Source organism: Coregonus clupeaformis, chromosome 9, assembly GCF_020615455.1.
Source record: "Coregonus clupeaformis isolate EN_2021a chromosome 9, ASM2061545v1, whole genome shotgun sequence".
NCBI lineage: Eukaryota > Metazoa > Chordata > Actinopteri > Salmoniformes > Salmonidae > Coregonus > Coregonus clupeaformis.
In genome coordinates, this window is record NC_059200.1 from 40,591,326 (window position 1) to 40,612,813 (window position 21,488).

Sequence of the window (21,488 nt, forward strand, 5' to 3'; positions counted from 1 at the left end):
GTGACTGAGTGAGTGATTGATTGAGAGTAAGTGAGTGAGTGTGTGAGTGTAAGAGAGTAGAGTAGAGACCCTTACATTTCTGAAGTCCAGTGTTCATCTGCGTGTGGGAAAGAAGCTGGAGGGAGAGGTCACCTGGCCCTGGCAGGCAGGCCAGCATTTCACACAGACACTAATGCAACATGGGACACTTGTTGCTACTCACACTGCAGAGAGAGAGGAGGAGAGGGAGGAAGAGAGAGGACAGGAGAGAGGTCAGAACTCAGACATAACCGCAGGGCCACATATGCTACATAGAGATACTATAGTAATAGTATAGAGCAGAGAGCTGGCTAATAGAACTATGTCCCCCGAGTTCAGTTCAGAGGACACATAGTTACCTTTCGATTAGAAAGTGTTTCACACCTGGAGCGCCAGATAAAAAAGGTGAAATTTTATGTGAATAACAATTTAAATTAAAACATAAAACAGCCAAGTTAAAACGTGGGGCAGACTCTACCCCCATGTCAGAGTCAACCCCGCACCCCCCTCAAAACAAGTAAAATCGCAACAAAAGCATCAGCACCCTTCTATAACATTCTATTTACATAATTGTTTTAGATTTGGTTGTAAAAAAGCAAACTTCTCCTTTAATTACTCTTGTGTGCATATGAAGTCCACTCACAAAGAACCCACTCCAGAGAGCAATAGTAGGAACATGGCAGTAAGTACAGTGAGGGAAGAAAGTATTTGATCCCCTGCTGATTTTGTACGTTTGCCCACTGACAAAGACATGATCAGTCTATAATTTTAAATGGTAGGTTTATTTGAACAGTGAGAGACAGAATAACAACAAATAAATCCAGAAAAACACATGTCAAAAATGTTATAAATTGATTTGCATTTTAATGAGGGAAATAAGTATTTGACCCCTCTGCAAAACATGACTTAGTACTTGGTGGCAAAACCCTTGCAGGCAATCACAGAGGTCAGACGTTTCTTGTAGTTGGCCACCAGGTTTGCACACATCTCAGGAGGGATTTTGTCCCACTCCTCTTTGCAGATCTTCTCCAAGTCATTAAGGTTTCGAGCCTGACGTTTGGCAACTCGAACCTTCAGCTCCCTCCACAGATTTTCTATGGGATTAAGGTCTGGAGACTGGCTAGGCCACTCCAGGACCTTAATGTGCTCCTTCTTGAGCCACTCCTTTGTTGCCTTGGCCGTGTGTTTTGGGTCATTGTCATGCTGGAATACCCATCCACGACCCATTTTCAATGCCCTGGCTGAGGGAAGGAGGTTCTCACCCAAGATTTGACGGTACATGGCCCCGTCCATTGTCCCTTTGATGCGGTGAAGTTGTCCTGTCCACTTAGCAGAAAAACACCCCCAAAGCATAATGTTTCCACCTCCATGTTTGACGGTGGGGATGGTGTTCTTGGGGTCATAGGCAGCATTCCTCCTCCTCCAAACATGGCGAGTTGAGTTGATGCCAAAGAGCTCCATTTTGGTCTCATCTGACCACAACACTTTCACCCAGTTCTCCTCTGAATCATTCAGATGTTCATTGGCAAACTTCAGACGGGCCTGTATATGTGCTTTCTTGAGCAGGGGGAACTTGCGGGCGCTGCAGGATTTCAGTCCTTCACGGCGTAGTGTATTACCAATTGTTTTCTTGGTGACTATGGTCCCAGCTGCCTTGAGATCATTGACAAGATCCTCCCGTGTAGTTCTGGGCTGATTCCTCACCGTTCTCATGATCATTGCAACTCCACAAGGTGAGATCTTGCATGGAGCCCCAGGCCGAGGGAGATTGACAGTTCTTTTGTGTTTCTTCCATTTGCGAATAATCGCACCAACTGTTGTCACCTTCTCACCAAGCTGCTTGGCGATGGTCTTGTAGCCCATTCCAGCCTTGTGTAGGTCTACAATCTTGTCCCTGACATCCTTGGAGAGCTCTTTGGTCTTGGCCATGGTGGAGAGTTTGGAATCTGATTGATTGATTGCTTCTGTGGACAGGTGTCTTTTATACAGGTAACAAACTGAGATTAGGAGCAATCCCTTTAAGAGTGTGCTCCTAATCTCAGCTCGTTACCTGTATAAAAAGACACCTGGGAGCCAGAAATCTTTCTGTTTGAGAGGGGGTCAAATACTTATTTCCCTCATTAAAATGCAAATCAATTTATATCATTTTTGACATGCGTTTTTCTGGATTTATTTGTTGTTATTCTGTCTCAGTGTTCAAATAAACCTACCATTAAAATTATAGACTGATCATTTCTTTGTCAGTGGGCAAACGTACAAAATCAGCAGGGGATCAAATACTTTTTTCCCCTCACTGTAACAGATCAATACTTTGGTCCCCAACAAGGCCTCAAGAGGCAACAGCCACAACATGACTACATTTAGGGGATATCAAACAATGGAGTAGAGAGACTGTATTAAATGAAATAAATAACAAGGTACTTTAATAAATGAGAGGCTGTGTGTGTGTGCGTGTGTGAGAGAGGTTGCCACTGAGTAGCATAAGAGGTAACAGCAGCAGCAGAGAGAGAACAGCTTTAATTGCAGTCTGCTTCACTTAGTTACAGTATTCAAAACACCACAGATGCTTGCACTGAAGAACAGTCAGGGAGCAAATGAAGTCGACAGTGTGTTGCCCCGTGCCCTTCTCCTTTGCTGCCATGTGGCATCAGAACTAACACCAGAGCACAGACAAACACACACACACCGCGTTGTTATGAGGAAGGAAATTACCCACAAACAACCTTGGCATGTCCGTCTGCCGCAGGGTGGCGGCTTAAAAAGTGCCTGTCCCCCGTAGAAGGGGGAGAGAGGGGAGGGGGGGTGAGATGAACTCCCTTTAAAAACACAGGAGCTGAAAAAGGTCAGGATGACAGCTCATTTAAATCCTCCCAGCAAGGGGAAAGAAAACAAGCCTTAATGAAGCTGGCAGTTACAGAGACACAGAGAGAGAGATACCGGAGACTGAGCTGTCTGTGCTGCACCTTGGGGTCTCGGGGGGTTTGTGGCCGGGGAGGGAGGCTAGAGGTAACATGGCGGGTGGCTGGAGGGGGCGGCTTGGGGAGGACAGGTAGGGGCTGTGGAAGGGCAGTTAGGGCTGGGGAAAGCTTGACGGGGGGAGTGGGCGGTAGAGGGAGTGCACTTTTCACACCACCAGACAGATCTGAGGATTTGCTGCTGTTCCGTTCTGTGTGGCCAGGGGTGATGCTGCGTCATCCTCCCCCCTCCTCCTCCTCCTCCTTCAGTCCTGCACTCTGCTTCCTGATTTACAGCCTGACCAATGGTCAGCCATATGGCAGCAATCCCTGCCCTCGATTCAACGTGTCTCCACGCATTAACTTTAATTGGCCTGATAGGTTGGTTTTTCCTCCCTGTAAGGATTTGAGGAATAGAAGGATTTCAGCACCGGTCTTAAATGCTGCAAGGTACATTTTCCCGCCTTTGTGCCGGTAAAAAAAAGTATGTATTTTTCGCTTTTCATTCATTCATCTTAGTGACAACGTTTCTTTACAAGGATAACATTAATATTTTCAAGAACACAAAAGGCATTGGGATGGAGGTAGTCAACCTCACATCAAATGTAGACGTGTGGTTGCGGAGGTGTTTCAAGACGAATATAGATAGACGAGGATGGGAGGGTTCTCAGTCAATGCAAGATCCCAATTTTCTACTGGTTTGTTGCATACACACCCCGTACATTTACATTTTAGTAATTTAGCAGACGCTCTTATCCAGAGCGACTTACAGTTAGTGAGTGCATACATTTCCATACTGGCCCCCCGTGGGAATCGAACCCACAACTCTGGCGTTGCAAACGCCATGCTCTACCAACTGAGCTACACGGGACTATAGGCTTGACATTAACTTTTTTGCCACTTGTTCAGACAAGTAGGACAGATTTTTTACTCAAATCACTTTTTTACTCAAGTCGCAAAAAAAAAGTCTAACACCATGGGCCAAAAACGTGACTGAACATTTTGCTGTATGATGCAAGGAACCACTTCACAAAATAAAATGCACTTCATATGTATATTTTGTATTCTACTCAAGGCCTATCCTATTTAACTATTGCGGTACATATACTATTCTATCCTACGTGTACACACACACACACAGCTCCTCCTAATATTTCTATATTTCTTAATTCCATTCTTTAACTTTTTAGATTTGCGTGTATTGTTTGATATTATTGCACTGTTGGAGCTAGGAACACAAGCATTTCACTACACCCGCAATAACTTCTGCTAAATATGTGTATGCGACCAATATAATTAGATTTGTACCACCAGAGGGCATCTTTGAGCACATCTACTGAATTTTTCTTTATTTTTTAAATATTTTTTTTAGAGGGTAGATCAGCTTTAATATTGCAGATATGTTGTAACTTCCATCAATGTAATTGTCTGCATCATTTCCAATCCCACATGTTTTTTTCCCCACATATATACACTTGTCCTTGTTTTTGAAAGAAAAGCAATTTTTTGGTCATTAAAATAACATCACATTGATCCGAAATACAGTGTAGACATCGTTAATGTTGTAAATGGCTATTGTAGCTGGAAAAGGCTGACTTTTAATGGAATATCTACATAGGGGTACAGAGGCCCATTATCAGCAACCATCAGTCCTGTGTTCCAATGGCACGTTGTGTTTGCTAATCCAAGTTTATAATTTTAAAAGGCTAATTGATCATTAGAAAACCCTTTTGCAATGATTTTAGCACAGCTGAAAACTGTTGTGCTGATTAAAGAAGCAATAAAACTGGCCTTCTTGAGACTAGTTGAGTATCTGGAGCATCAGCAATTGTGGGTTCGATTAGAGCAGTGGTCACCAAACTACGGCCCGCGGGCCGGATACGGCCCGTCAGCACATTTGGCCCGGCCCTCTGAACAATACCAGAGACGCTATCGGATTTTTTTCCTATTTGGCCTCCAGAAAAAAAATCCTAGGCCCGGCCCTGTCAAAGAGAGAACGGAATAATGGCGAAAAGGTTAGGTAAGAGAAAAATTGATTCAGAATGCAGGGTATTTAACCTGCAGTGGACAAACGATTATTTTTTTGTTCAATGCAAAGAAAAGGCTGTTTGTCTCATCTGTCAAGAGACGGTGGCGGTATTCAAAGAATACAATCTTCGCCGACACTATGAATCCCGTCACAAAGACAAGTACGATAGCTTGCAAGGCCAAATACGAGCAGACAAACTCTCAAAGCTAAAAAGTGGACTACTATCTCAGCAGAATACATTTGTACGCCAAGCTCAGCTGAACCAGGCATCCGTTCGGGCCAGCTTTCGGGTTGCTAAACTGATAGCAAGCAGCGGTAAGCCTTTCACTGACGGAGAGTTTGTTAAGAAATGTATGGATGCTGTCGCGGAGGAGGTGTGTCCCGAGAAGAAAGATGCATTTAATGCCGTAAGTCTGTCGGCGAGTACAATCACCAGACGCGTTGAAGAAATCGGGAGTAATGTATATGCCCAGCTGCAGCAGAAGACGAAAGAATTTGACTTTTTTCATTAGCACTGGATGAGAGCACGGACGTGCAAGACACAGCGCAACTGCTCATTTTTATTCGTGGAGTTAGCGCAAACTTTGAGATATGCGAGAGCTGGCAGCCCTCCAAAGTCTCAAAGGGACTACAACGGGAGAGGATATTTTTGACAAAGTGTGCCAAACCATGGAGAAGTTGGACCTGGACTGGTCAAAGCTAGCTAGCATCACGACTGACGGGGCTCCTAGCATGGTAGGCGAAACTCGCGGTCTAATAGGACGCATGAACCGGGAGTTGGAAAAAGGGGTCTCACCGCCCCGCTCACGAGTCCACTGCCTAATTCACCAGCAAGCACTGTGCTGCAAAGTGTTGACGTGGGATTCTGTAATGAAGGTTGTGGTGTCGTGCATAAACTTCATCAGAGCAAAGGGACTTAAACACAGGCAGTTCCAAGAATTCCTGTCTGAACTGGAGTCTACGCACGGAGATGTGCTGTACTACACAGAGGTCCGATGGCTGAGCCGGGGCAGAGTTTTGAGGCGTTTTTACGAGCTGCTACCCGAAATTAACGCATTTCTTCATTTAAAAGACAAAACGGTCCCAGAGCTGATCGACCCAGAATGGAAATGGCACCTCGCATTTTTAACAGACGTGACAGAAATACTTAACAGCCTTAACTTGCAGCTACAAGGCGAGGGGAAACTCATTTGCGACATGTATTCACACATAAAAGCATTTGAGGTGAAATTAGCGCTGCTTTTGGAACAAGTGAAAAGCGCAACTTCGTCCATCTTCCTGCTACCCAAAACCTGTCGACAGAGAACCCAGCGGTCCCGTTCCCAGCTGAAAAGTGCGTGGAAGCACTGGAAATGCTGAAGGCGGAGTTCGGTGTGCGATTCAGTGAACTACATGTTCATGCAAAAGAAATCCGTCTTTTTCAGAACCCCTTTGTTGCCGACATTGATGAAGCCCAGCCTTCATATCAGTTTGAGTTGGCTGAGTTACAGAACTGTGATGTTCTGAAAGACGCATTCAAGCCCAACAGTCTCATTGACTTCTATGCCGCCCTCCCAAACGACACATATCCAAACATCAAAAAACACGCAATGAAAATGTCCACAGTTTTTGGCAGCACGTATATCTGCGAGAGAACCTTTTCTCGCATGAAACTGCTGAAAACTCCGATGAGATCAAGATTGACAGATGAACATTTGCATCAGTGCTTGAGACTGGCTGTAACTAGAATGGAACCTGATATTCAACTTCTCACCAGCCAGATGCAGGCCCACAGTTCACACTGATGAACATACATAGGTAAGCTCACTTTTCTGACTTGAATGAGTCATTCTGAGCATAAACAAATATAATCATAATAAAATCTACTGGGATAAAATCCATCTTTACAACCATACTGGTAGTGAAATGTATTGTGCTGTGTAGGTGCTGTATCACTTAGTTCAGTTTCTCAACCTGCTTCCTTTGTGGTTTTCACAGGGAAGTTGATGAGAGAGAGCTGCAAACAGCGGTGTCTACAAGCCTACTGGAACCTACAAAAGGATTATAAGGAAGGAACACAAGAACTTTAAGAGACTGCTCATATGTGTCAGAGAGATTCTGCTCTGACAACTGAGCTGAACTTTTATCTGTTAAGATTGTGCATGGCACAACAGAAAGTTAATGTTCCATGGCTTTTTTTTCTATGAAGAACCCAGAGAGAGTTATTTAGTTATTATTTATTTCATAAATAGTGTTATTTATTTCCTGTTTTTTCTGTGAAGAACTCAGAGGGTTATTTAGTTATTATTTATTTCATTAATAGTGTTATTATTTGTTTCCTGACTTTTTTTCTGTAAAGAACCTGGAAAGGGTTATTTGGTTATGTGTGGCTTTCTGGAAAACAATAAATTTTTTAAGCTCCCCTACGATCGTCACACTTTTTCTGTTACAAACTGACACCGGCCCCCCATCAGAGAAGGGAAAAGTTGTGGCCCTCACAGGAAAAAGTTTGGGGACCCCTGGATTAGAGGATCAAAATGGCCAGAAACAAATAACTTTCTTCTGAAACTCGTCAGTCTATTCTTGTTCTGAGAAATGAAGGCTTTTCCATGTGAGAAATTGCCAAGAAACTTAAGATCTCGTACAACGCTGTGTGCTACTCCCTTCACAGAACAGCGCAAACTGGCTCTAACCAGAATAGAAAGAGGAGTGGGAGGCCAAGGTGCACAACTGAGCAAGAGGACAAATACATTACAGTGTCTAGTTTGAGAAACAGACGCCTCACAGGTCCTCAACTGGCAGTTTCATTAAATAGTACCCGCAAAATACCAGTCTCAACGTCAACAGTGAAGAGGCGACTCCGGGATGCTGACCTTCTAGGCAGAGTTGCAAAGAAAAAGCCATATCTCAGACTGGCCAATAAAAATAAAAGATTAAGATGGGCAGTCAGATATGGCTTTTCCTTTGCAACTCTGCCTAGAAGGTCAGCATCCCAGAGTCGCCTCTTCACTGCGCCATCAACGTGCGTATATTCAGTCAACATACATACTTTACAGTAAGAATATAACATAACATTTTAGTTTCTTACAATAAAAACATTAGTGTAACTACAGTTGTAGTAAGTAATAGGCTACAGTCCAGTTTCAGCTTCATCTGACGAAGTAGAAACAAAATAATTGGTATTTTTCCAGGTGTGCGCGGGACACAGAGGAAGAGCAATTCTTACACCATTGTTCTAAATTCAATTACCCTCTTCTTCATCCTCATTATTCAGTTAATTCAAATTCAATCGTGAAGTCAAGTGCACAATTATCAGTTTGTCTGGTTTCTATCACCCATTCATCAATTGCCGTCATTTATTTAGTGAGGAGAGAGACACACATTAGCGCCTGGGTACGAAGGCTTTACACCGAACCCAAATTACGGTACCAAGATGGCGTAGTAGTGCGGTCGTGTATTCTGTTGTGTCCTCGTGTAAATAGCCTGTTTTTTTGTTTTTTTGTCTCGTATATATTTCTCTCTCACTTTCCATCCTTTAACTAAATATACTTTCCTGCAACCCGCCTCACCTAATGTGGAACGGATTCTATTATTTCTTTATTTTTATCAAGAACCTATGGCTGAAACTAGCCAGCTACTTGCTATTAGCCAGCGTTAGCGGTCTTCACCACTGTCCGTGGACCTTAACACCGGACCATCGCAACTAGCTAGCTGCAACCGAATGGCTGTTGTTGGCTAATCACCACTGTCCCGACGTACCAGTTAACCTTGAGCTAGCCTCGAGCCAGGCCAATCTCCCGGCTATCTACCCCCCTCTGTCAACCGGACGGGACCTCCTAGTGTCGACACGGAGCCCCGCCGATCCATCCCGACTGGTCTGCCGATGTAGTCGTCTGATGTGGTTTCAACAGGCTTCCTGTTGCGACGACCACGAAGATCCATCTGCTAGCTCCGGCCCGCTAGCACGCGCAATCAACAGCCGTGCCTCCTGCTCGCCTGTGCTGTAGCAGCCTACGAACTGCTCCCGGACTTACTTATTGCTGTTCACTGGACCTTACGATCACTCAGCTATACAGCTAATGCCTGCTGGACTGTTCCTTTACACGGTACCCCATCCTGTTTATCTGTTAAGCCTCAGCCCAAACTTTCGTCGCCATTACCAGCTGTTGTCTTAGCCCTCTCGAATAACACCTGTGATTGCGTTATGCCTCTATCCCATGTCAATATGCCTAGCCTATTGCTGTTTGGGTTAGTTCCTATTATACAATTTCACTGTAGACCCCCCAGTCCCGCTCAACCAGCCTCAGCGAGCTCCTTTGTCCCACCCCCCATACACGCTGAGACCGGCTCAATCGGTACCTCCAGTGAAGTGATCTCTTTATAGTTACCCAATGCTTAGGTGTACCTCCACTGTACTCATATCCTTCCATATCCTTGTCTGTACATAATGCCCTGAATCTATTCTACAACGCCCGGAAATCTGCCCCTTTTATTCTCTGTACCCAACGCACTTGAAGACCAGTTCTTAAAGCCTTTAGCCGTATCCTTATTCTATTCCTCCTCTGTTCCTCTGGTGATGTAGATGTTAACCCAGGCCCTGTAGCCCCCAGTATCACTCCTACCCCCCAGGCGCTATCATTTGTTGACTTCTGTAACCGTAAAAACCTTGGTTTTTTCCCCCATCTAGATAGAACTGCCAAAGGGGGCGGAGTTGCAATTTACTGCAGAGCTCTATCATACTATCCAGATCTGTGCCCAAACAGTTTGAGCTTCTACTTCTAAAAATCCACCTTTCCAGAAATAAGTCTCTCACAGTTGTGCCCTGGACACCATATGTGAATTGGTTGCCCCCAATCTATCCTCAGAGTTCGTACTGCTTGGTGACCTAAACAGGGATATGCTTAACACCCCGGCCGTCCTACAATCTAAACTAGATGCCCTCAATCTCACACAAATTATCAAGGAACCTACCAGGTACAACCCTAATTCCGTAAACATGGACACCCTCATAGACATCATCCTGACTAATTTACCTTCTAAATACACCTCCGCTGTCTTCAACCAGGATCTCAGCGATCACTGCCTTATTGCCTGCGTCCGTAACGGGTCCGCGGTCAAACGACCACCCCTCATTACTGTCAAACGCTCCCTAAAACACTTCAGCGAGCAGGCCTTTCTAATTGATCTGGCCCGGGTATCCTGGATGGATATTGACCTCATTCCATCAGTAGAGGATGCCTGGATGTTCTTCAAAAGTGCTTTCCTCTCCATCTTAAATAAGCATACCCCATTCAAAAAATTCAGAACTAAGAACAGATATAGCTCCTGGTTCACCCCAGACTTGACTGCCCTTGACCAGCACAAAAACATCCTGTGGCGTACTGCATTAGCATCGAACAGCCCCCGCAATATGCAACTTTTCAGGGAAGTCAGGAACCAATATACACAATCAGTTAGGAAACCAAAGGCTAGCTTTTTCAAACAGAAATTTGCATCCTGTAGCATTAACTCCAAAAAGTTTTGGGACACTGTAAAGTCCATGGAGAATAAGCGCACCTCCTCCCAGCTACCCACTGCACCGAGGCTAGGAAACACTGTCACCACCGATAAATCTACAATAAATCGAGAATTTCAGTAAGCATTTTGCTACGGCTGGCCATGCTTTCCACCTGGCTACCCCTACCCCGGCCACCAGCTCTGCAACTTGCCCACGATGTCATTTACAAAATAGCTTCCAACACTCTACTCAGCAAATTGGATGTCGTTTATCACAGTGCCATCTTTTTTGTCACCAAAGCCCCAAATACTACCCACCATTGTGACCTGTATGCTCTCGTTGGCTGGCCCTCACTACATATTCGTCGCCAAACCCACTGGCTCCAGGTCATCTATAAATCACTTCTAGGCAAATCCCTGCCTTATCTTAGATCATTGGTCACCATAGCAACTCCCACCCGTAGTATGCGTTCCAGCAGGTATATCTCACTGGTCATCCCCAAAGCCAACACCTCCTTTGGCCGCCATTCCTTCCAGTTCTCTGCTGCAAATGACTGGAACGAACTGCAAAAATCTCTGAAGCTGGAGACTCTTATCTCCCTCATTAACTTTAAGCGTCAGTTGTCAGAGCAGCTTACCGATCACTGCACCTGTACACAGCCCATCTGTAATTAGCCCACGCGTAATTAGCCAACCCAACTACCTCATCCCCATATTGTTATTTTGCTCACTTGCACCCCAGTATCTCTATTTGCACATCATCTTCTGCACATCATTCACTCCAGCGTTAATACTAAAATTGTAATTATTTTGCACTATGGCCTATTTATTGCTTTACCTCCATAACTTACTACTGTATATAGATTTTCAAATTGTGTTTTTTGACTGTACGTTTTGTTTATTCCATATGTAACTCTGTTGTTGATTTTATTGCACTGCTTTGCTTTATCTTGGCCAGGTCGCAGTTGTAAATGAGAACTTGTTCTCAACTGGCTTACCTGGTTAAGTAAAAAATAAAATATAAGAAATTATAAATCGGCATTCTAACTCCCCCTTCCGGTGACGCAATGTACCGTACTATACCATAATGCACCTCAATGCGCCACAGCATAACCTCAAATTTCTTATTTAGGAACCACTGTAGGTAACAGACATTTTTATTAGATGTTCTTTCATTTTAGTCACTTAGCGAACGCTCTTATCCAGAGCGACATACAGTTAGTGCATTCATCTTAAGATAGCTAGGTGGGACAAGCACAGATCACAATCAAAGTAAATACATTTTTCCTCAATAGAGTAGCTACACTACATGACCAAAAGTATGTGGACACCTGCTTGTCGAACATCTCATTCCAAAATCATGGGCATTAATATGGAGTTGGCCCCCCCTTTGCTGCTATAACAGCCTCCACTCTTCTGGGAAGGCTTTCCACTAGATGTTGGAACATTGCTGCGGGGACTTCATTCCATTCAGCCACAAGAGCATTAGTGTGGTCGGCACTGATGTTGGGCGATTAGGCCTGGCTCGCAGTCGGGATTCCAATTAATCCCAAAGCTGTTCAATAGGGTTGAGGTCAGGGCTCTGTGCAGGCTAGTCAAGTTCTTCCACACCGATCTCGACAAACCATTTCTGTATGGACATCGCTTTGTGCACGGGGGGGATTGTCATGCTGAAACAGGAAAGGTTGCCACAAAGTTGGAAGCACAGAATAGTCTAGAAGTCATTGTATGCTGTAGCGTTAAGATTTCCCTTCAATGGAACTGAGGGGCCTAGCCCGAACCATGAAAAACAGCCCCAGATCATTATTCCTACTCCAGCAAACTTCACAGTTGGCACTATGCATTGGGGCAGGTAGCGTTCTCCTGGCATCCGCCAAACCCAGATTAGTCCGTTGGACTGCCAGAGGGTGAAGCGGGATTCATCACTCCAGAGAACGCGTTTCCCCTGCTCCAGAGTCCAATGGCGGTGAGCGTTAACCCACTCCAGCCGATGCTTGGCATTGCGCATGGTGATCTTAGGCTTGTGTGCGGCTGCTCGGCCGGTCAAGTGCGAGTGTTAGGTCCTCCGGGAGTGGGGGGTGCTGTGGGATTATTTAAATACTATTAAGAGGTATGGTTTCAGATGTTTTCGGAAAATGGGCAGGGACTCTTTGGGGTGCCAGGACAGAGAAGAGCTTGTGCTGGGCTGAGCAGGAGCTGTCCTCCCATAGGGGTGGGAGGGCCAAGAGGTGGCAGAACAGAGTACTCAGGTTGGGGTGTAGGGTTTGAGCATAGCCTGAAGGTAGGGAGGGGCAGCTCCTCTTGCTGCTCTGTAGGCAAGTACCATGGTCTTGTAGTGGATGAGAGCTTTCGACTGGAAGCCAGTGGAGTGTGCGGAGGAGTGGGGTGACATGGGAGAATTAGTGAAGGTTGAACACCAGGCAGGCTGCAGCGTTTTCTAGATACGTTGCAGGGGTTTGATGGTACAAGCGGGAGCCCAGCCAACAGCGAGTTGCAGTAGTCCAGACGGGAGATGACAAGTGCCTGGATTAGGACCTGCACAGCTTCCAGTGTGAAGAAGGGTCGTACTCTACAGATGTTGTAGAGCATGAACCTGCAGGAGCGAAGGTCTCCAGAGATGTTCTGGAGGAGGGGATGGGGACGAGTGGGCAGGTTGCCGGCCAGACCTCACTAGTTACAGGTTTTCATCTGGAGAAAGAGGTCAAGGCGTAGGGTAGTTCTGTGTGAGTGGGACCAGTGGACTCAATAGGCTGAGTGAATGAGGAGCGGATGTTGTCGACCTTCTTTTCAAAGTGGTTGACAAAGTCGTCCGCTGAAGAGGGAGGAGGGAGGGGGTGGAGGATTAAGTAGGGAGGAGAAGGTTGAAAAGAGTTTCCTTGGGTTAGAGGCAGAAGCTTGAAATTCAGTGATAGAAATTGGCTTTAGCAGCAGATGGAGGAAGAGAAGGTAGAGATGAGGGAGTGAAAGGATGTTTTGGTATTTGGTATTTTATTAGGATCTCCATTAGCTGTTGCAAAAGCAGCAGCTACTCTTCCTGGGGTCCACACAAAACATGACATAATACATAACATTAATAGACAAGAACAGCTCAAGGAGAGAACTACTTACATAAAAAAAAGGCACACATAGCCTACATGTCAATACATACACACAAACTAACTAGGTCAAATAGGGGAGAGGTGTTGTGCCGTGAGGTGTTGCTTTATCTGTTTTTTGAAACCAGGTTTGCTGTTTATTTTAGCAATATGAGATGGAACGGAGTTCCATGCAATAGTGGCTCTACATAATACTGTACGCTTTCTTAAATTTGTTCTGGATTTGGGGACCGTGAAAAGACCCCTGGTGGCATGTCTGGTGGGGTAAGTGTGTGTGTCAGAGGTGTGTGTAAGTTGACTACACAAACAATTTGGGATTTTCAACACAATGTTTCTTATAAAAATAAGAAGTGACACAGTCAGTCTCTCCTCAACTCTTAGCCAAGAGAGACTGGCATGCACAGTATTTATATCAGCCCTCTGATTACAATGAAGAGCAAGACATGCTGCTCTGTTTTGGGCCAGCTGCAGCTTAACTAGGTCTTTCCTTGCAGCACTGGACCACACGACTGGACAATAATCAAGATTAGACAAAACTAGAACCTGCAGAACTTGCTGTTTGGAGTGTGGTGTCAAAAACGCAGAGCATCTCTTTATTACGGACAGACCTCTCCCCATCTTTACAACCATTGAATCTATATGTTTTGACCATGATAGTTTACAATCTAAAAAGTAACGGCAAGTAATTTAGTCTCCTCAACTTGTTCCACAGCCACACCATTCATTACCAGATTCAGCTGAGGTCTAGAACTTAGGGAATGATTTGTACCAAATACAATGCTCTTTTAGAGATGTTCAGGACCAGTTTATTAGTGGCCACCCATTCCAAAACAGACTGCAACTCTTTATTAAGGGTTTCAGTGACTTCATTAGCTGTGGTTGCTGATGGTATATGGTTGAATCATCAGCATACATGGACACACATGCTTTGTTTAACGCCAGTGGCAGGTCATTGGTAAAAATAGAAAAGAGTAGAGGGCCTAGAGAGCTGCCCTGTGGTAGGCCACACTTTACATGTTTGACATTAGAGAAGCTTCCATTAAAGAAAACCATTTGAGTTCTATTAGATAGATAGCTCTGAATCCACTATATGGCAGAGGTTGAAAAGCCATAACATATACGTTTTTTCAACAACAGGTTATGGTCCATAATATCGAAGGCTGCACTGAAATCTAACAGTACAGCTCCCACAATATTCTTATTATACATTTCTTTCAACCAATCATCAGTCATTTGTGTCAGTGCAGTACATGTTGATTGCCCTTCCTTATAAGCATGCTGAAAGTCTGATGTTAGGTCCTCCGGAAGTTTAGTTTTCCTCCATTTACGCTCAGCTGCCCGCAGCCCTGTTCTTTAAGCTAGCAATGAGTCACTTAGCCACGGAGCAGCAGGGAAGGACCGGGAGGAAAGGGGACAGTGTGAGTCGTTGGATGCGGAAAGGGAGGATAATAGGGTCGAAGAGGCAGAATGAGGAAACAGGAGGGAGAAGGATTTAGCAGAAGGGAGAGATGATAGGATAGAAGAGGAGAAAGTCGTGGGAGTGAGAGGGCGAAGATTGCAACGACGCATGATAATCTGGGTAGGGGCTGAGTGGCTAGGATTTGAGGATAGGGAGACAGAAAAGGAAATAAAAGTAGTGATCCAAGTCCTGGAGGTGGGTTGCCGTGAGATTAGTAGGCAAACAGCCTCCAGTAAAGATGAGGTCAAACGTATTGCCTGCCTTGTGAGTGGGAGGGGACTGGGAAAGGGTGAAGTCATAAGAAGCAAGGAGGGGAAAGAAAGAGTTGGAAATAAATTAATCGAAGGCAGACGTCGGGATGTTGAAGTCGCCCAGTACAAAGAGGTGTGAGCCATCGTCAGGAAATGAGCTTATCAAGGTGTCAAGCTCATTGATGAACTCTAAGGGCACCTGGTGGGCGATAGATGACAACAATGTTAAGCTTGAGTCGACAAGTGACAAGTGACAGCATAGAATTCAAAGGAGATGGACAGGTGAGTGAGAAAAAAAAAGAGAAAATCTCCACTTAGGAGAAATGAGCAGCCCTGTGCCACCACCGTGATGACCAGATGCTCTCGGACTATGCGAGAACACGTAGTCAGATGAAGAGAGAGCAGCTGGAGTAGCAGTGTTCTCTGGGGTGATCCATGTCTCAGTCATGGCCAAAAAGTCAAGGGACTGAAGGGTAGCATAGGCTGAGATCAACTCTGCATTCTTGACCGCAGATCGGCATTTCCAAACACTGCCGGAGACCAGGAATTCTTAAGGCTAAAATATTCCATTTTCAGAGGAGCTTGACAGCATAGGAGTTACTTGTCATTTAGGCTATTCTAAGAATATCTTTGAGAGGGGGGAACGTTGTCAGAAGTACTGAATAGAGGAGAATACCAGCGTTCCAACGGTGTCAGAATTATTTCTCAACACCTGAGCATTTGAGAGACGGTTTTACAACCGGAGTATGCAACATTGGTTTCATCAACTGTGCACCAGTGTCAACTGCATGTCAGCCATTTGCGGTTATACACGAGAGCTGGTGGAAAGTTTTTTAGTACAACGGAATGACAATTAAATTAATACATGCAACTAGCTACAGTGCCTTCAGAAAGTATTCAGAACCCTTGACCTTTTCCACTTTGTTACGTTACAGCCATATTCTAAAATTGACTAAATAAAACAATTTCCTCAGCAATCTACACACAATACCACATAATGACGAAGCAAAAACAGGTTAGACTTTTGCAAATGCATTAAACAAAAAACAGAAATACCATATTTACATAAGTATTCAGACCCTTTGCTATGAGACTCGACATTGAGCTCCGGTGCATCCTGTTTCCATTGATCATCCTTGAGATGTTTCTACAACTTCATTGGAGTCCACCTGTGGTAAATTCAATTGATTGGACATGATTTGGAAAGGCACACTGTCTATATAAGGTCCCACAGTTGACAGTGCATGTCAGAGCAAAAACCAAGCCATGAGGTCGAAGGAATTGTCCGAAGAGCTCCGAGACAGGATTGTGTCGAGGCACAGATCTGGGGAAGGGTACAAAAACATTTCTGCAGCATTGAAGGTCCCCAAGAACACAGCGGCCACAATAATTCTTAAATGGAAGAATTTTGAAACAAGCAAGACTCTTCCTACAGCTGGCCGCCTGGCCAAACTGAGCAATCGAGAGAGAAGGGCTTTGGTCAGGGAGGTGACCAAGAACCCGATGGTCAAGCTGACAGACCTCTGTGGAGATGGGAGAATCTTCCAGAAGGACAACCATCTCTGCATCATTCCACCAATCAGGCCTTTATGGTAGAGTGGCCAGATGGAAGCCACTCCTCAGTAAAAGGCACATGACAGCCCACTTTGAGTTTGCCAAAAGGCACCTGAAGACTCTCAGACCATGAGAAACAAGATTCTCTTGTCTGATGAAACCAAGATTGAACTCTTTGGCCTAAATGCCAAGCGTCACGTCTGGAGGAAACCTGGCACCATCCCTACGGTGAAGCATGGTGGTGGCAGCATCATGCTGTGGGGATGTTTTTCAGCGGCAGGGACTGGGAGACTAGTCAGGATCGAGGGAAAGATGAACGGAGCAAAGTAGAGAGAGATCCTTGATGAAAACCTGCTCCAGAGCTCCCAAGACCTCAGACTGGGGCGACGGTTCACCTTCCAACAGGACAACGACCCTAAGCACACAGCAAAGACAACGCAGGAGTGGCTTCGGGACAAGTCTCTCAATGTCCTTGAGTGGCCCAGCCAGAGCCCGGACTTCAACCCGACCCAACATCTCTGGAGAGACCTGAAAATAGCTGTGCAGCAACGCTCCCCATCCAACCTGACAGAGCTTGAGGATCTGCAGAGAAGAATGAGAGAAACTCCCCAAATACAGGTGTGCCAAGCTTGTAGCGTCATACCCAAGACGACTCAAGGCTGTAATCGCTGCCAAAGGTACTTCAAAGTACTGTTTAACGGGTCTGAATACTTATGGAATGTGATATTTCATTTTTCATCAAAAAACCTATTTGTTTGTCATTATGGGGTATTGTGTGTAGATTGATAAGGGGTGGTAAAAACAATTTAATCCGTTTTAGAAGAAGGCTGTAACGTAACAAAATGTGGAAAAAGTAAAAGGGGTCTGAATACTTTCTGAAGGCACTGTAAATAGTTAACTAGCGAGATTTTAAGCATAGTGTCGTTTTGCTGGTTATCTAGTTAGTCTGTTGTAGTCTTGGGCGGTATACCGTATTATACCGCATACCGGTGTATTTGGATATAGCCACGGGATGGTTTTACAACACCATTTAAACTATTTTTTTGATTATTAATTTTTTTGAATATTTGTAGCTACTTTTAAGTAAATACCTGCAGGGAACTTGTGCAATTCGTTAGAAGATAAAGAAGTGTGTTCTTCATTCCACGTCACAATTTTTCATTATGAAGTCTACCCTTAGTCCCCAGTCACTTGGTGTTTGTTTATAAGTACACAACGTCGAGAGACTGGAGCCTTTAGTAGCTAGTTAGCTAGATGGCTAAGTGGTTAGCTTCTTCCAAAATCAAGCTTTGCAAGGTAACAGCAGATAATCCCCCCCTTGATCAAGAGCCTTGATGTCTAATATTTGTTTTCTGCGTGCAGCAAAAGGAGTATAATTTTTTGTTACTTGTATAACGTTATGAGCTGGAATGTCTGTCCTGCAAATACTTTAGGTCAGATACTTTTTCAAAATGTTCGCAATGCGCTCATTAGCATGTAGTTAGCATTCTCTATTGGATTTTACATGCATCTGTTAGCATTGCTAACCTTTAGATTACAGAGGATCAGTGAGGTTTGATAATAGTGCCCCTTGTGTTCAGTGCAGGTATTACCTAATATCCCTGTATGGCACAAGGTCGTTATGAAGGTATGACAATCTGGAGACAGCCCAAGCGCGCACGCAGGTGATGCACATGCACACACACGCCCTTTTCAGGATTTTCATGACCAAAAATTAGCTATAACTGGGCAAATAACTCACTAACTAGCAATGAATATCAACACGTGCACACTAGGCTCACTTTGATCAAAAAAATGCATTGTGACTGCGGTATTGAAAGACTTGTGCCTGTCAATGCAGGCCTACAATAATTCTACTTCGATGCGCTCTACAGAGATTGGTAGGACATTGCACAACACATGGCATCTGGAGGACACTTTGAACCCATTTTGATTGGAGTAGCCTAATTGTTTGACATTGTGATTTTTGCGGGAATTGTTTTTACTTGTCCATTCGGACAACTTCAATCTATAATCTGCTTGACTGACAATTCTTTATTTTTTTACTTGCTTAGTCCACACACACACACACACACACACACACTCCCTTGAATGTCAGAAAACTGGGGAGCGCAGCAGCAAAGGTCAGCCTATGGTAATGCTCCAGCTGACACTCTGCTTTATAGTGGTAGAGACTACAGCAAGAGATGATGAAACCAGACAGACAGAAAGACAGGGCACTGGCCTGACATCCACCCTGTCTCCTACCCAGTCACTATGCCACATCAACTTCAAATACACACCAGACAGAAACAAAAGTATCTTTCAACAACACAAACACTCAGACAGCCTCACGGTCAGGAACGGTCTTACTGCACTCTCTCTAGCACAGCTTTGAGATATCTGATGCTGCAGCTTCATAAAGGTCAGTGCTCCTCCTCACCACACCCCTGTTCCCCATGTGCGTGTGTGGCCTCTGCTACTCCAACTGATTCCTAATTGCCCACACGGTATAACCCAGGAGGGTTAGATTGGTATGTGGACATTACTCTGCAATGACCCAGGCAGGCACCTGTATCCAGCTGGATTACAAGCCTCCCTCACTGCAAACCATATTGAATACCATTTTATGCAAAAGTTACATTATTGTGGGCATTACAATGCAGTTAGCTAGCTTACTAACCTTGTTTGCTGTTAGCTAGCTTGCTGGCTAACACAGTACGATCCGATGCCCATGTCAAAACTACTGTAATGTTTAACACAGCTAGACCTTGCTCGCTGAATGAACACAAAAACATGTGCAAGTGGGTTTTTGACTGGACTACACAAGCTTATTTCGATGCCAGCTACCTGATTTGTTATTGTGGACATCAGGCATTTAGCTAGCTAACTAATGTTAATGTCGGGTAACAGTAGATCTGATGCCCCTGCCAATGTGAAAATCACTGTAACGTAGCCTAAAGCTGAATGAGCTCAAAAACGTATGCAAGTGGATGTTTGCCCAGACTACACAGCTTGTTAATATGATTGTTAGTATTTTATTGTTTTTCCCCCTCTCAAATTGGTAGTTTAGCTTTTAGTTTATTCACTTCTTGATCAGGATCAAAAAGTAATGAATAAAGCAGGTGCGCTCTATCCTTCCCATTACATTGTTTTCATCTCTCTAATCTTGTGCTAGGAACTCGAAAAACGTCTAATATGTACTAAAAGCATTTTCATAACATCAACTTTCAACAAGGTTACCGAACAACGACATGCGTTAGAGACCCCATGACATGATGACTCAGCAAGTGACTCTTCAGTCTCCACCACAACTCATACATCTATAATAGTAGTCCATTTGGGTGAGCCTCTTTTTATAAGAGTGAAGTGATGAGACAATGATGTACTTAAAAACTGATGCATGCAAGGTCACACACACAACTTCAAGGCTTGTGTCAAGTCAAATTGCTCCCATAAAAGCTGACCTATAGCTTTCCTCCATTTCTCAGGGGCGTTAGAATGACAGGCAAAACAACTTTCCCATCTTAGAAAACAGTGTGAGAGGAGCGGGCCATTTAGAAAATTACACCAGCCAGCTATAATTGCTTTGGTCAATATCTCCCCACATCAGGGCAATCTGCATTGGTTACACATTCAGGAGGAAGTGTAGGAAATGTATTACAGGGCTAATTGCAGAGAAAAACAACCCAACGCTTTAGGGGCAGGAAGAGACCGGGGTTCAGCTGTAGTGTAGCCTATGTAAGGGGAAAACTAGTGCATGTAAGTGTGTGTGTGTGTGTGTGTGTGTGTGTAAACTAAGAGTGCAGCATCAAAATAAGCAGCATTAGAAAAAATGCCTCCTTGCTATAAAAAGGTAAGAAGAAAACCCTGTTTGGTTGGTTGCGAGTATTAACCACTAGTTCTTAGCAGCCTTTCCCAAATGAAGGGGAAAGTAATTAACAGAGCTAAGCCTCTGTGTTGTGATAATGACAGAGGGAGAAGGAGAGGAGAGGAGAAAGCAGAACAGGCTGTGGTGCTGCTGTTATTTAATTGCATGTTCACCCTGAGGTTATAGGGTCCGTAATAGAGCCAAGGAAAAATCTTGTTGGGAGAAATTAATTGTATCCTAGCGTGTGTGTGTGTGTGTGTGCGTGTGCATGCATTCTTCCAGGTACAGAACGAAATTACATATATTTTGCAAGTGAGGAGAAATGAATGCCGGGGTAAAAGAAAGAAACAGAAAGAAAATAGCTTTTTATCCTTGAATTCTGAACCGGAGCATTCTAAATTTAAAAAGCCCACGCCTGCTCTTGTGCGTACTGTTCACATCACTGTGTCCTTCATTAGCCCATCTGGGCTGTACAAACAGCAGAGGCGGAACAGGATTTGCTAAAACAGTGCTGTTGCTAACCCGGGGCCCACAGGCATGTAAGCTGTCCTGTTCCACTGTGTGTGTGCGTACATGGCGTGTGTGTTCGACATTCTCTCACACACACACACGAGATCCTGATGACTGTAGCAGATCCTGGAGGTGTGTAGTCCTAGGCTGGGCTGGCTGGCATTTTTATTTTTCAACCTTAGCGATGCCAGCCCTCATCAACACGGAAAGTTATTTACAACAAACAATAATGTGTGTGTAATACTGTGTACAGTGTGTGTGTGTTTAAATGAGTGAGGGAGGGGAGAGAGACG

General features: G+C 44.5%; 1 protein-coding gene across 3 annotated transcripts in view; it reads right to left on the bottom strand.

The window, feature by feature from the left end:
* The window catches only part of LOC121573536 (protein FAM222B-like), a 100,134-nt gene that overhangs the window by 19,446 nt on the left and 59,200 nt on the right, over nucleotides 1-21,488 (bottom strand). For all 3 annotated transcript variants that reach the window (XM_045222636.1, XM_045222634.1, XM_045222635.1), the window contains one exon: nucleotides 76-203. In XM_045222636.1, coding sequence (XP_045078571.1) covers nucleotides 76-157 — 82 coding nt within the window. In that variant the 5' untranslated portion in view covers nucleotides 158-203. The remainder of the gene's footprint in view (nucleotides 1-75; nucleotides 204-21,488) is intronic.